Below are 12,010 nucleotides of genomic sequence, written 5' to 3'. Positions count from 1 at the left end.
GGGCCAGGATGAAGATTCTGCTGCTCCAGGCCCTGCTGTGGTGTTTGCTTTGCCAAGCAGCTATAAAGTGAAACTGACTTGGTTGTTGGCTTCCTAGCTCTGCCTAAGGAGTTCTGAACAGCAGCTATGAACAGAATCGGTTTTAGTTAATTTTGTTTTGCTGCTTGGCAAAATGATGAGCATCAGCAAAACCACTAGATCTGCCTGTGGACTCAGAGATATGCTGTACTGGTCAGATTAGGAAGGCTGTCTTAAAAATTAGAAACTTAAATCTTTTAACTGAAAGAACTTGAAATGGATTCCAGTATGGGAGGGCTGCCTGCACATGCTCTGGAGTAACTTTTTTCAAAACTCAGTCATTGGTCATTAAGGACCCATTCCCTTACAAATATAATCTTCAGAGTTTTTCAGAGTTTGGAGGTCAGTTTCCATACAGTTGCCTCTAACAGAGGAAATAAATGGAGTATAATTACACATGAAGTGGTTTTCTCTATAAATGCAATGAATTCTATAAAGGAGCAGCTCTTTGCGGTAAAAGCAAAAGCCTGAACTTGTTTGACCAAACCACAGCCAAGACCAAGAAGTAAACATGAAGCCCAATTTTCTGTCTTTGGTTTTGGACCCAATTAATACAGAGCTTGGAAACTGGAACCTCAATAATGCCATAACCATTAAGAGTTTCTCATGTTGATTTTTGTGACTTTCAGGAACAGATAGGTTGACTTTTTCTCTAGGAAATGCACCTCTTCTTTGTACAGGAGACTCAAGGTGGCCTGAGTGTATTTGAGGGCAGAAATCTGTCTTTAGGCCTTTGAATGAATTGTGCTTTTTATCTTTCAGGTAGGATATGTGCGGCTGGACGTCGGGTTCCTGTTGCACGTGAAATCTATATCGTACGTGTCAAACTGTGCTGGGCTTCAAAGCATACTGATCACGGCTAATGCATTTACTCTTAATGGACATTTGTCTCTCTTCAAAGTGTAGTGAAAAGTAACTTAACTTCCTTTTTCTATTTTTCAGAAATTGCTTTGAATAATTTTTTGGCCTTTTATTTTCCCATGACCCTAGAGCCATTATTCTTTGCTGCTCTTTGGGACCTTAGTACCCTTTATCCAATTTAAGCCCAGCTTTTGAGCTAGAGTAGTTGCAGTGCTAGTTTACTCTTTTTTGGAGACATGCTTGGGATTACTGTCTTCCTCTTGCAGTTCAGTTTGTAGCTTGCCTATTTAATAGTATATTTGTTTTTAAAGGTGAATAACCAGTCTTAGTTAACTATGAAATATATCTTAACGTAGTATTGCGAAGCCTGCCACCCTTAGTTCTAGCCTGCAGTCTGGAGTCGTCTCTTCTGCCCCACCATTATTTTTGGAATATAACCTGTAACTCTCCTTCTCTCTGAAGTTTAGCATCGTTTGACCACCTCTCTTTTTCCAGCAAAATAAACACTTGTAACAGATGAGAGTATACTTGTGTCTTGTGTAAACCAGAACCATGCATGGTGCACTGGTCTAAGCTTGTGGGAGTGATTTTATGGAATGAAACAGTTCAAGACCGCATACTTAAGCCACTATTATAGTAGTGCCTGGAACTTCAAAGGACAGTGGGGGTCCCATTGTGGTGTGCACTGTAAATACATATAGCTATCAAAAGATTAGTCTAAATAGACAAGACAAGGGGCAGGAGTAGGGACTCAGTAACAGTAGGAAAAATTTGTAGCTGAATTGGCAATTGAACTCAGGTCTCCAGAGTCCTCAGCCATGGGATTATGCATTAGTCCCTTCCAGTTCACCTCTGAGTATCATCTAGGTCTAAGCTATACCCTTTAAGAGGCAACAGTAGGCAGGAATTTCTCAGCAGTCAGCTGTTGCAGGACTTACAACCTTATTCATGCTGCTTTGATGTGGAATTCCCTCTTCAGGGTTGTATAGGGTCTATGCTGCATGGGGAAAGAGCCACAGGCTGATCTCACTGCTTCTCAGCAGTTTCCTCTTGTTGTAGAAGTTGCAGTTTGAAAAAGATACAAGGAGGTAAGTAGATCTCTGTAGCAGCAACCCTGCTGCTGTCAGCCCAGCTCTGTCAAATCCCTCTGAAGAGAGAAGCTGCTGTATGTCTCTTTTGATAAACTTGAAGGGCATGAGCCAAGTTCAGAGTTGGAGGTGCCTGAACAAATCTATTTCCATCTAGTTTAGTCTACTCTGACTGTCTTACTAGCACCACTCTATAATCAAATCTGTAGTCTGCAAGGAAAGCCGGGTGAGGAGGTGGCTTGTGGCAGGTTATGATCTAGTTGCAAAAGAGGAAAAGCTCCTGAGCTGGGTAAATGCCTGAGTGAGATCCTGCACAATAGTGTGGGTACAAGAAATGCTTTTGATGTGCATTCCCAGCTGAGTACATGGAGGTACACTCACAGCAGTTGCTTTCTCAGTCAGGTACCTTACCTGTTAACTTCTGATGTCTGAAGGTGACATAGAAGGGCCTTATCTGCTCAGTGAAGAAACACAGCAGTTGAGCTGGTGTAGGCTTAGAATGAGGAGGGTTTTTTTTTCCCCTTGTACTTTGTTAGCTTTTTGAACTTATCCAAAGCTGCCTCATAGCCATCCTGCTACTGAATCTTGCTTCCTTGTGGCCTGCTGAGTGGGCCATTGTAGCTGGTTCTCTTCCTGGGGGTGGGGTTTCCTGCTGCCGCCACCCTGTCTCAAGATCCCTGATGTCCTCAAATCTAGCTACCTAATCTAGTCTAGTGAAGAAATGAGTAGGAAAACAGAAATAGGGCAAGCCTCAACAGCTCCCATCTGAGGCCATTTTCTACATTCCTCTAATCTCGTGTTTTAAATTCCCTCTCTCACACCATCACTTTTGTGCATTGGCCTATGCTGCCCTTTTCCTCTGGGGAAAAGCTCCCCATCCAAATCTGTAAAGCCATCATCCCCTTATCCTCCAACTAACACATACCAAAAACTTCCTTCTTATGTAGCTAGTGATCACTGCCTAGCTGGCTACATTAGGGCAACAAAAATAAGGTGTGGATCCTCAAATACTGTTGATGTGTGGACCTAAGCTCTTTGTGCATTTTCTGTAAACATTCAACACTTATGTCATCTTTCACAGCCCTTCCTTAAAGCTCTCCTCTGCCATGCAATGTACAAGAAGTTCAACATTAGGCAAGTGTGATGCTGTGACTGCTGCTTATCATGCTGCCTTCTGTTTGCCATGTCTCCTTATAAGTCCTTTACTGCGGGGCCTCTCTTTATGTGGTGTGTTTATACAGTGCTTACTATGCTGGGGTCCCTAGCTGCTCCTACAATACACAATTGTTTGCACAGTGCCTAGCATGTTGAGACTGAGCTGGTTAGCCTCTAGCTGCTCTTGCAATGAGTTTTATTAATAATAATGCTGCTTGCTTTCAAGAAAGACTCCACCCTTGCAGAAAACACACACCGTGAGGTACAAGGTTACGCAGTAGACAATAGCCCTTCTCCTCCCTGTGAAACATTATGAGTTACAGATGTGGGTTACTGTCAAATAGCTGGAGTGGGAGGAGCCCCTCAATATTGCATTCAGAGTACTCATATTTAGAGTCAGCATTTGGGCTAAGAAACTGACAAGTGAGTGACAATTGTGTTGGTTTTGCTCATGCAGGCACCTGCTCGGTTCATGAATGTTCATACTAGAGGTGGCCACTCTGATCATCTAATTTGACTGGCATTTTACAACCCAGAGAACCACACCTAGTGATTTCTACATCAAGCCCAATTGCTTAGGGTTGAGCTAAAGCATAGCTTTTAAAAAGATATGTCCAATTTCTATTTGCAGCTTTAAGTGATGGGGGACTGAATTCCACCACAGTTCACTTCTTGCAAGCCACCAGATAATGTAGAACTAGCCTATATAACTCATTCCCACTTGACAGCATTGAGGCCATAAGCTCTGCAGGATTCAGGATATCAGACACTTACATAGCTAATGAGAATAACCAGAATTAGAAAAGACATTAAAAATAAGCAGGTGTTTTGGAAGCAATGAGGACACAAGCCAACTTCTAACTACAGGGAGGCAGTTATCCCATCACTGCCTACTGCAGATTTCCTTTCCCTGAACTGTCTGCTGTTGTCTGCTCTTGGAGACAAGATTCTGGAGTAGATGAACCCCAAGTGTGATCTATTCTCTCTTTTCCTGTTTTGGCAGAAGCTTGCACCCACAGCAGCTACGCTCATTGAAAATCTGTGTGGCTGACAAAGGAGCAGACTTGATATAAGCTCATTGCTAACCCTTTACAGGCAAGAGAGGGCAGTGTGTAGTTTCTTGCATAGTCTGGTGGTTTTGAGCCAATAGAAGGGCTATTTTTAGCTCAAGTATTAATGCCCTCTCATGATTGCTAGGCTGGGTGGTAGTGGATTAAGATTCACTTACTCAGCAGATGGAGCTAAAATCTTTATTAAGGCAAAATACTCAGCAAGTAGTGATCAGTTACAAGTGGGAAGATCATCAGGTTGATCTCATCATAGTCGCCTTCAGAAGTGGACAATACAGTTTCAACTTCCCTCTATTACACAAACATAAATAAGTTTTTATTTTTTCTTATACATCTGTGTTAGGCTCTCATTTCCAGGTTAACTCCCTTCCACGGGCAGAACAAGTTTGGTGTTAGTTCAAACCGATCTTTTCTAGCTTTTTAGTTACTTATTTTTTCTTGTTCTTACAAACATTATTATTTTACAATTTCTTACACATACACAGTTCTACTTATGCTGTTAAATGTTATCAGACCAGACATTTAAAATCCACAGCAGGCTTCTCTCAGGCCTAAATATGCCTTCACTCCCCCCAGGCAGCTATCTTGCAAAAGATGCACTTCTTTCCCCTTGCTTGGATCTCCTTTTGTTAATGCATTTAAATACTGGGAGGCAGATTTTCAGGTGTTTGATAGTGACTGGCAGGCAGAGTTTTTTTCTAAAGTATGCAGCTCCCATTTAGACAAAAAATAAGCAGCCAGACTTGGTGTGAAAATCCCCCTTTCTCAATTGAATGCCACATAGAGGCAGCTGGATTCCTACCATCTACTCTTTGGAGAAAGAGGGGGCTGTGTGGTCTCTGACACCAGTACCAGCAGGGTGCAGAATGCTGCTGCTGTGATGTGCTAGGACTTTGCACTGGTGTAAATGACTGAAGTGCAGGGTCCCACATCTACGTGCTCTCCTTTCTCCCAAAGATTTGGGCTTTGACATAATCGGCAGCCAATCAGAGCATGGCCTTTACAGGCCTCATTGCTTCCTCTGCAGCTGGTGGGGCTTGTAATTAACTTCCCCTTGGGTTGAACCACAGTGGTGGGAGGTTTAGAGAGTATGGTGGAGGGAAACTCAATCCTGAGGAGTATTAAGGTTAAGCTAGGTATTCATCCCCTCCACGGGCCAGAAGACCAGTGATAGCAGCGGGACTGTTAACACCTCATCTTCCCACTGGGAGTTTGCAGGGTGAAAAGTTCTCTCAGGAACCCACCATTCCCCCTCTCCTCCATTCCTTTTCAGAAGCACTCAGGTTTTCAATCCAAGGCCTGCTTTGGGAATGGGATTATAACCCTAATGCTCTTGTTATTGGCATGGGAAATTAAAGTACACTGGGAAGTTGCAATTTCATCTGGTTATGGAGAGCTCTCTGTGCTAAATGGGCCATACACGTACACTGAGGAGCAGGGAATCCCTCTGTTGAAGGAGGACTAGGAGCTAATGGGTGCAGGGGGGATTTTCTGCTGAATGCGGAAAGGTAGCTGTGTCCCAGGTTTGGAGCTGTGCAGAGCAGACTATGTATGCCAAGCTTCCTCTGCCATCTAAAAGTGTGCAGGCAGGGTAGAGTATTTGGCCCTGGTGAAGCCAAACTGCAAAACCAACAAAAATATTCAGGTGGGCAGTTACATCAGTGCTTTCCAAGGGGCATGGATTAGCAGTCACATGATCCAGGCCAGTTAATGATCCAACCAGCAGACCAAATTTGGTGAAGCCTGGCCACCTGAGGCATATTGCGCATACACTAGGATTTGCTTTCTCAGCCTGAGTCTGTCTCTTGGAGTTGTTCTGTGCCACCAAGCCCCAGCCAGGGGGGAGGATGGGAATGGAGTCTGTATATGCTGTCCTAATATCCCAGTCTCCCCCTGCACCTCAGTCACTTTGAGAGTCTGGACAGTTATCTTTGCCATAAGCACTTCCATTGCCCCATCCACCTACTATGCTCTTCACACCTCTCAGGGAGAGGGGGTTTTTGATTTTGCCCTACTCCTCACCCACCAGAGTGGAGCCAGTGTTTGGGGACAAGTCATATGACACACCCTGAGGGTTTAGGATGCACCCAACACATCTGTCCATCTACCCCAGGGGTCTGTAACGCGGTGCCTGTGGGTGCCAGGGTGCCCGCTGGGGCGTCTAAGTGCGCCCACGTACTGGCCAGCAGCCGAGCATCCGCCTGAAATGCCACCGAGAAGCAGCATCCTCCAGAGGCGTCACCGCCGAAATGCTGCCGATTTTTGGCATTTCGGTGGCGATGCCTCTGGAGGACTCTGCTTCTCGGCGGCATTTCGGCAGCGACACCTATTGATGTTGCCGCTTGTCAGCGGCATTTCAGCAGATGCTCGTCCGCCGCCATGGTCCTCTGTGGCTCGTCGTCTGGCGCTGCCAGACAAAAAAGGTTAGGGACCACTGATCTACTCACTCAACCTGGGTCCTGCATGCTGTGCTCCATCTGCTGACTGACTTGGGCATGCTTTCCAGCTTGGAAGGATATGCTGACACACGTTCCTGATACATAGATCTCCATAGTTGGAAGGGTGAGAGCATCAGCCCACATAAACATCGAGTCTCTTACTGAACGCTGCTCCACTCTCAGCAATAAGTTCCACTGGCTAAGGGATGCAGTGTGTGTGTGTGTGTGTGAAAAAGTATTTCCTTTTATCAGCTTTTAATTTGCCACCTTTCAATTTTGATTATCCTCTTGTTCTGATGTTATTAATATAGAAGTTTCTGATCTCTTTTCTATGGCAGTCATTTATTTATATAATTTTATCATGTCTCACTAAACAGTCCCAATTTTTTCAGTCTCTCTTCATATGTATTTTTTCCCAGCATCTTAATCAGTCTCCTTCCCTGTCTCTGAATCCCCTCTAATTCTGCTGTCTCTCTGGAGATGAGATGAGAACCAATACCACCCTGTAGTCCAGATGAGGATGACCCATTCATAATGCCAATAGAATATGTTCTGTCACATTCCTTATGCATCCTATATTTTGTTTGCTTATTTGACTGCTGCTGTTCATTCACCAGTTGTCTTCAGTGTCCACAGTGATGCCCTGGGCTTTTCCTCGAGTGGATACAGTTAATTTACAATCTAGTAAGATACAGAAGTAGTTTAGAGACTCCCCTCCTAACATGCATTACTTTGCATCAGGTTGCCGTCTCCCTTAGCATGGTTAGGACCCTCTGCAGTTCCTCAGAGTCTTTTCTGGTCTTTACTGACTTAAAAACATTGTGTCATATGTAAATTTTGCCACGTGGCTTCTCACTTCCTTTTCCCAATCATTTATAAATATATTACCACCACCCATCTTAATACAGAACCTCAGATCACAGCACTGTCAACCTCTGGCCACACTACCATTTATTTCTACTCTAAGCCAGTTTTTGATTCAGGGTGGTACTTCACATCTCATATCAGCACTAGTTTCTTTATTAGCCTCCAGGGAGGGCCTTTGTCAACAGCCTTTTGAAAACAAAGTATAGCACTCATTTCTCTTTCAATGACTGTCTTATTGACACATTCAAATAATTTTTATAGCTGAATGAGAATTTTTCTTTGGAGAAGCTTTATTGGTTGGAATCTATCTTAATATGATCTAGGTATTTTAGTAAATTATCCTTTCAACTAATTTACCAGACAGAAATTAGACTGACTGATTGGTAACTCCCTAGAGCCTTTTTTCAAACATAGGTATACTATTTAATATTCTCCAGTCCAAAAAAATGATTTTAATAAAGCATTATACCAGCGGTGGCCAAACTGGCTTGCGAGCCGCATACGGCTCTTTTACAGTTAAAGTGAAGCTCACAGAGACACCCACCCTCCCCCACCCATTCTCCACCTACCAGACTTTGGGGGGAGGGGAGAGGAGCTCGGGACCTCTGCCTTGCAGCAAGGAGGGGGTCTTGGGGCTTCAGTAGAAGTGGAGCTGAAGCCCTGAGCCCCAGCAGGTGCCTCCCGCCTTAGCTCTTGAACTTCTGAAGATTGTTGTATGTGCCTCGAAAGGTCAGTAAGTTTGGCCACCCCTGCATTGTACATTTTTTCCTAGCAGCTCAGCCACTTCATGCTTAAATCCCCACTAATTTCCAGCTTCAGCTATCATTGTCTTAAACAACAAAAACACCCTTTAGTTATTTGTTCAAATTCATAGTCCTAATTTCATTCTTGCACATGAATGCCAACATTTATGTTCTATTGCCTTCCTGTTTCCTGAAGGGTAGCCGTTTTGCTCTCTTAGCTGGACTCAAGCTGGGTATGGGTAGCCTAATTGATCACGTGTTACTTTCTGATTTTTCTTGTGTACTTATGAACTATTAACACTGCTTTATTGGAATAGATTTAGCCAAATGGTAGTGAGTGGAAGTGACTGCTGCTTAATTGGCACAATACTAGCATAAAGGTATCAGCTAGCAGCAAGCCGTTTAATGCTACTTGGCCCAATGCTAAATAGGGTAAAATTTGGAGTTGCACATGTAGTTCCATTTGTTTATAGTTTGTGGCATATCTATGACAAAGCAACTGCCCATAAGCCAAGTTTAGGTTTGTGCTTAGAGAGGAAGGAGTGGTAGGTACCTATACTGCTTCTTGGAGTATAAAATGTCGCGGTCTAAATTAGCGGTTACCACTCAAGAAAGAGATCATGGAGTCACTGTGGATAGTTCTCTGAAAACATCCACTCAATGTGCAGTGGCAGTCAAAAAAAAAAAAAACTAACAAGAATGTTGGGAATCATTAGGAAATGGATATATAAGAAGATAGAAAATATATTACCATTATATAAATCCATAGTACGCCCACATCTTGAATACTGCAAGCAGACCTGGTCGCCCCATCTCAAAAAAAGATATATTGGAATTGGAAAAAATACAGAAAAGGGCAACAAAAATGATTAGGGGTATGGAACAGCTTCTGTATGATGCGAGATTAACGACTAGGACTCTTCAGCTTGGAAAAGAGACGACTAAAGGGGGAATATCATAGAGGTCTATAAAATCATGACTGGTGTGGAGAAAGTAAGGAAGTGTTATTAACTCCTTATAAACACAAGAACTAGGGGTCACCAAATGAAATTAATAGGCAGCAAGTTTAAAACAAACAAAAGGAAGTATTTCTTCACACACTACACAGGTAACCCGTGGAATTCTTTGCCAGAGGATGTTGTGAAGGCCAATACTATAACAGAATTCAAAAAAGAACTACCGTATATACTTGTTCATTTATAAGCTGAACCCCCGAGATGGTTAGGTAAAAATAGCAAAAACTGTATGACCTTTTCATAAGACGACCCTATATTTCAGGGGTTGGCAAACTTTGGCTCCCTGCAGTCAGGGTAAGCCGCAGGTGGATCGGGACGTTTTGTTTATTTGGAGCATCTGCAGGCATGAGCCCCTCAGCTCCCTTTGGCCGCAGTTCGCCATTCCCAGCCAATGGGAGCGGCAAGGCATGCCACTTCCTGCAGCTCCCATTGGCTGGGAAGGGCAAACCGCGGCCACAGGGAACTGAGGGGCTCCATGCCTGCAGACACTCTAGGTAAGCAAAAGACAATGTATTAGATACTCAATTCAATGATTCCATGGAGTTAAAAATTATCAAATTTTGGTGTAGACCCGTTTACAAGCCGACCCCCACTCTTTGATGCATCACTTTTTTACCAAAAATATTCAGCTTATGAACGACTATATACAATAGCTAAGTTCATGGAGGAGGTCCATCAATGGCTATTAATCAGGATGGGCAGGGATGGTGTCCCTAGCCCCCATTTGCCAAAAGCTGGGAATGGGCAATAGGCGATGGATCCTTTGATGATTACCTGTTCTGTTCATTCCTTCTGAAGTACCTGCATTGGCAATCACTGTTGGAAAATAGGATACGAAGCTAAATAGACCTATGGGTTTGACCCAGTATGGCCGTTCTTAGGTGTACTTAGTGCATGGGATGTTCTTAAAACTATTTTCCTTAACTTCCTTCTAGCTGGATTTCCATGAAGATTGAACTGACTTCTACTCCATATACTGTCTGCAGGCAGGGTAATTATAGTGGGAAAATAGTTAATTTTTAAAAAATATTTTAATTCAGTCACTTTAGAGTTATAGCCTTCAGCTCAGGTGGAGGGGCAGTGGTGATTTTTGGCAGAGGGTGGTTGTCTTTGATCCTGCATGGCAGTACTCCATGGCATACAGCAGCATGGAACTTTCCTTCTCTAGTTGAAAAACTGAACCTGTTTTTCTTCTTTCCTCCCCTTGAATGTAAGAAACTACCTTTGCAACATTGCAGAATAATGAAAAAGTGCCAGCAGGGTAATGGTTTAGAATTACATTGCAGCATTACTTCTTTCAGTCACAGCACTTGCTGTAGTGTGTCATTAATGCATCTACTATAAATATACAACTACTGGCACCTGGAAGCACATATAGATTTGGTTAGCAGGTGTATTAGCTTTTGTAAATGCTGAATCAAGTATTGATAAACCTTCACATTGGTTACATATTCATCTCCACAAATCTCACTGGAGGAGGAGATTTAAAGAAAGAGTTTAACCTTTTACAGAAAATGCATCCTATATTCAAACAGGATAAGGTGTACATAAAGTACAAGTGACATTTCTGCACAAAAGGGTCACATTCCAATGAGTAATCAAGACCCTAGTACTTTTCTAGTCATTTCCTAGACAGTTTGTAAAAAAGTTCACCAGTAAGTTTCTGTTCAAAAGTACATTCTTTCCCTTTGGAGACCATTTAAAAGGATGCTGATGGAATTAAAATTCATACATAGTGTGCAGTGACAATAGCATGTTTATAAGGTAGTTGCTGTTGGTCCACGGGCTGGAAGGAACCATGAAAATGCAGTAGCAGGCTAGTGTTGGTGTAGTCCCAAGGCCAGCACAGACAGTAACAAACCTTGAAAATGCAGTAGCAGGCTAGTGTTGGTGTAGTCCCAAGGCCAGCACAGACAGTAACAAACCTTCGTATTGTCAAAGCTAGTTGCTAAGAAGTTACTTTTGCATGTACTTGATAACGTGCACTAGATAAATACTCTTACCTTTATTTAATGGAAAAGTCTCCTACTGCAAGATATGCAAATACACGAGGCTTTCTGAAACCTGAATACACTTCTCAGCTCGGGTCTTCACAGAGCCACATCAGGCAGAGTTCATGGTACTAGGTTAGCAATGTGTTTTGTCTATGCCAGTTATGATGAGCTTAGCTCTCAAGGAAAGGGAGTTATTTAAGACAGTAGTGAGCAGATTCAGAGAGAGAAAGGTCTGGGTCCCATCTTCTTGGAAGGTAAGGGTAATTACCCTGAACCAGTGACAAAGGCAAAGATATATAGCAAGGATACTTGAGATTCCTTTGAGCTGTGGGATATAAACCCAGAACTCACCATTTTGTGAAAAAGTCTATCTTTAAGGTGTATCATTTTCAATACAATCAACATGTAGTGTTTCAATTTCATGTGTTTATTTTGCTTCCCTAACCTTCTGCTGTGAAGCTTGAGCTCTTACAAGCTCTTTGGATAGCGCTAGCTGCTCTCTGCAAACCAAAAGCAGACTTGGGCCATGACTACTCTACATAATTAAGTCAACCTAACTTACATCAGCATACAGCCGCCGCACTAATTATATCACTTGTGCGTGTCTACACTTTGCTCGTTGTGTCGGTGGTGTGCGTCCTCACCAGAAATGCTTGTATTGTACTGTCAGTGTGGGGCATTGTGGGACAGCTCCTGAAAG

The 12,010-nt window shown here is 43.1% G+C and overlaps 2 protein-coding genes across 5 annotated transcripts in view; one reads left to right on the top strand and one right to left on the bottom strand.

Moving 5' to 3' along the window:
* LOC101930877 (RNA-binding protein 4B) overlaps positions 1–12,010 on the top strand; it is a 72,150-nt gene that overhangs the window by 14,772 nt on the left and 45,368 nt on the right. For 2 of the 3 annotated variants that reach the window (XM_005307967.4, XM_005307965.4), the window contains one exon: positions 841–1,456. The exons of the other annotated variant lie outside the window; for it this stretch is intronic. In XM_005307967.4, the coding sequence (XP_005308024.2) occupies positions 841–941 (101 nt within the window). In that variant the 3' untranslated portion in view covers positions 942–1,456. Of the gene's footprint in view, positions 1–840; positions 1,457–12,010 lie in introns of those variants that run through there. 3 annotated transcript variants of the gene reach the window in all.
* The window catches only part of LOC122173646 (RNA-binding protein 14-like), a 28,343-nt gene continuing 17,512 nt past the window's right edge, over positions 1,180–12,010 (bottom strand). The window contains exons 2-3 of one of the 2 annotated variants that reach the window (XM_065553086.1): positions 9,052–9,113; positions 1,180–7,371 (exon numbers count right to left, since the gene is read on the bottom strand). In XM_065553086.1, coding sequence (XP_065409158.1) covers positions 7,360–7,371; positions 9,052–9,113 — 74 coding nt within the window. In that variant the 3' untranslated portion in view covers positions 1,180–7,359. Of the gene's footprint in view, positions 9,114–12,010 lie in introns of both variants that reach the window. The other variant, XM_065553085.1, reaches the window with a different exon arrangement.

This window comes from Chrysemys picta, chromosome 7 (assembly GCF_011386835.1).
Source record: "Chrysemys picta bellii isolate R12L10 chromosome 7, ASM1138683v2, whole genome shotgun sequence".
Taxonomy (NCBI): Eukaryota; Metazoa; Chordata; order Testudines; family Emydidae; genus Chrysemys; species Chrysemys picta.
Note: the sequence above shows the minus strand (reverse complement) of the source record. Positions and strands in the feature narration are given on the sequence as shown.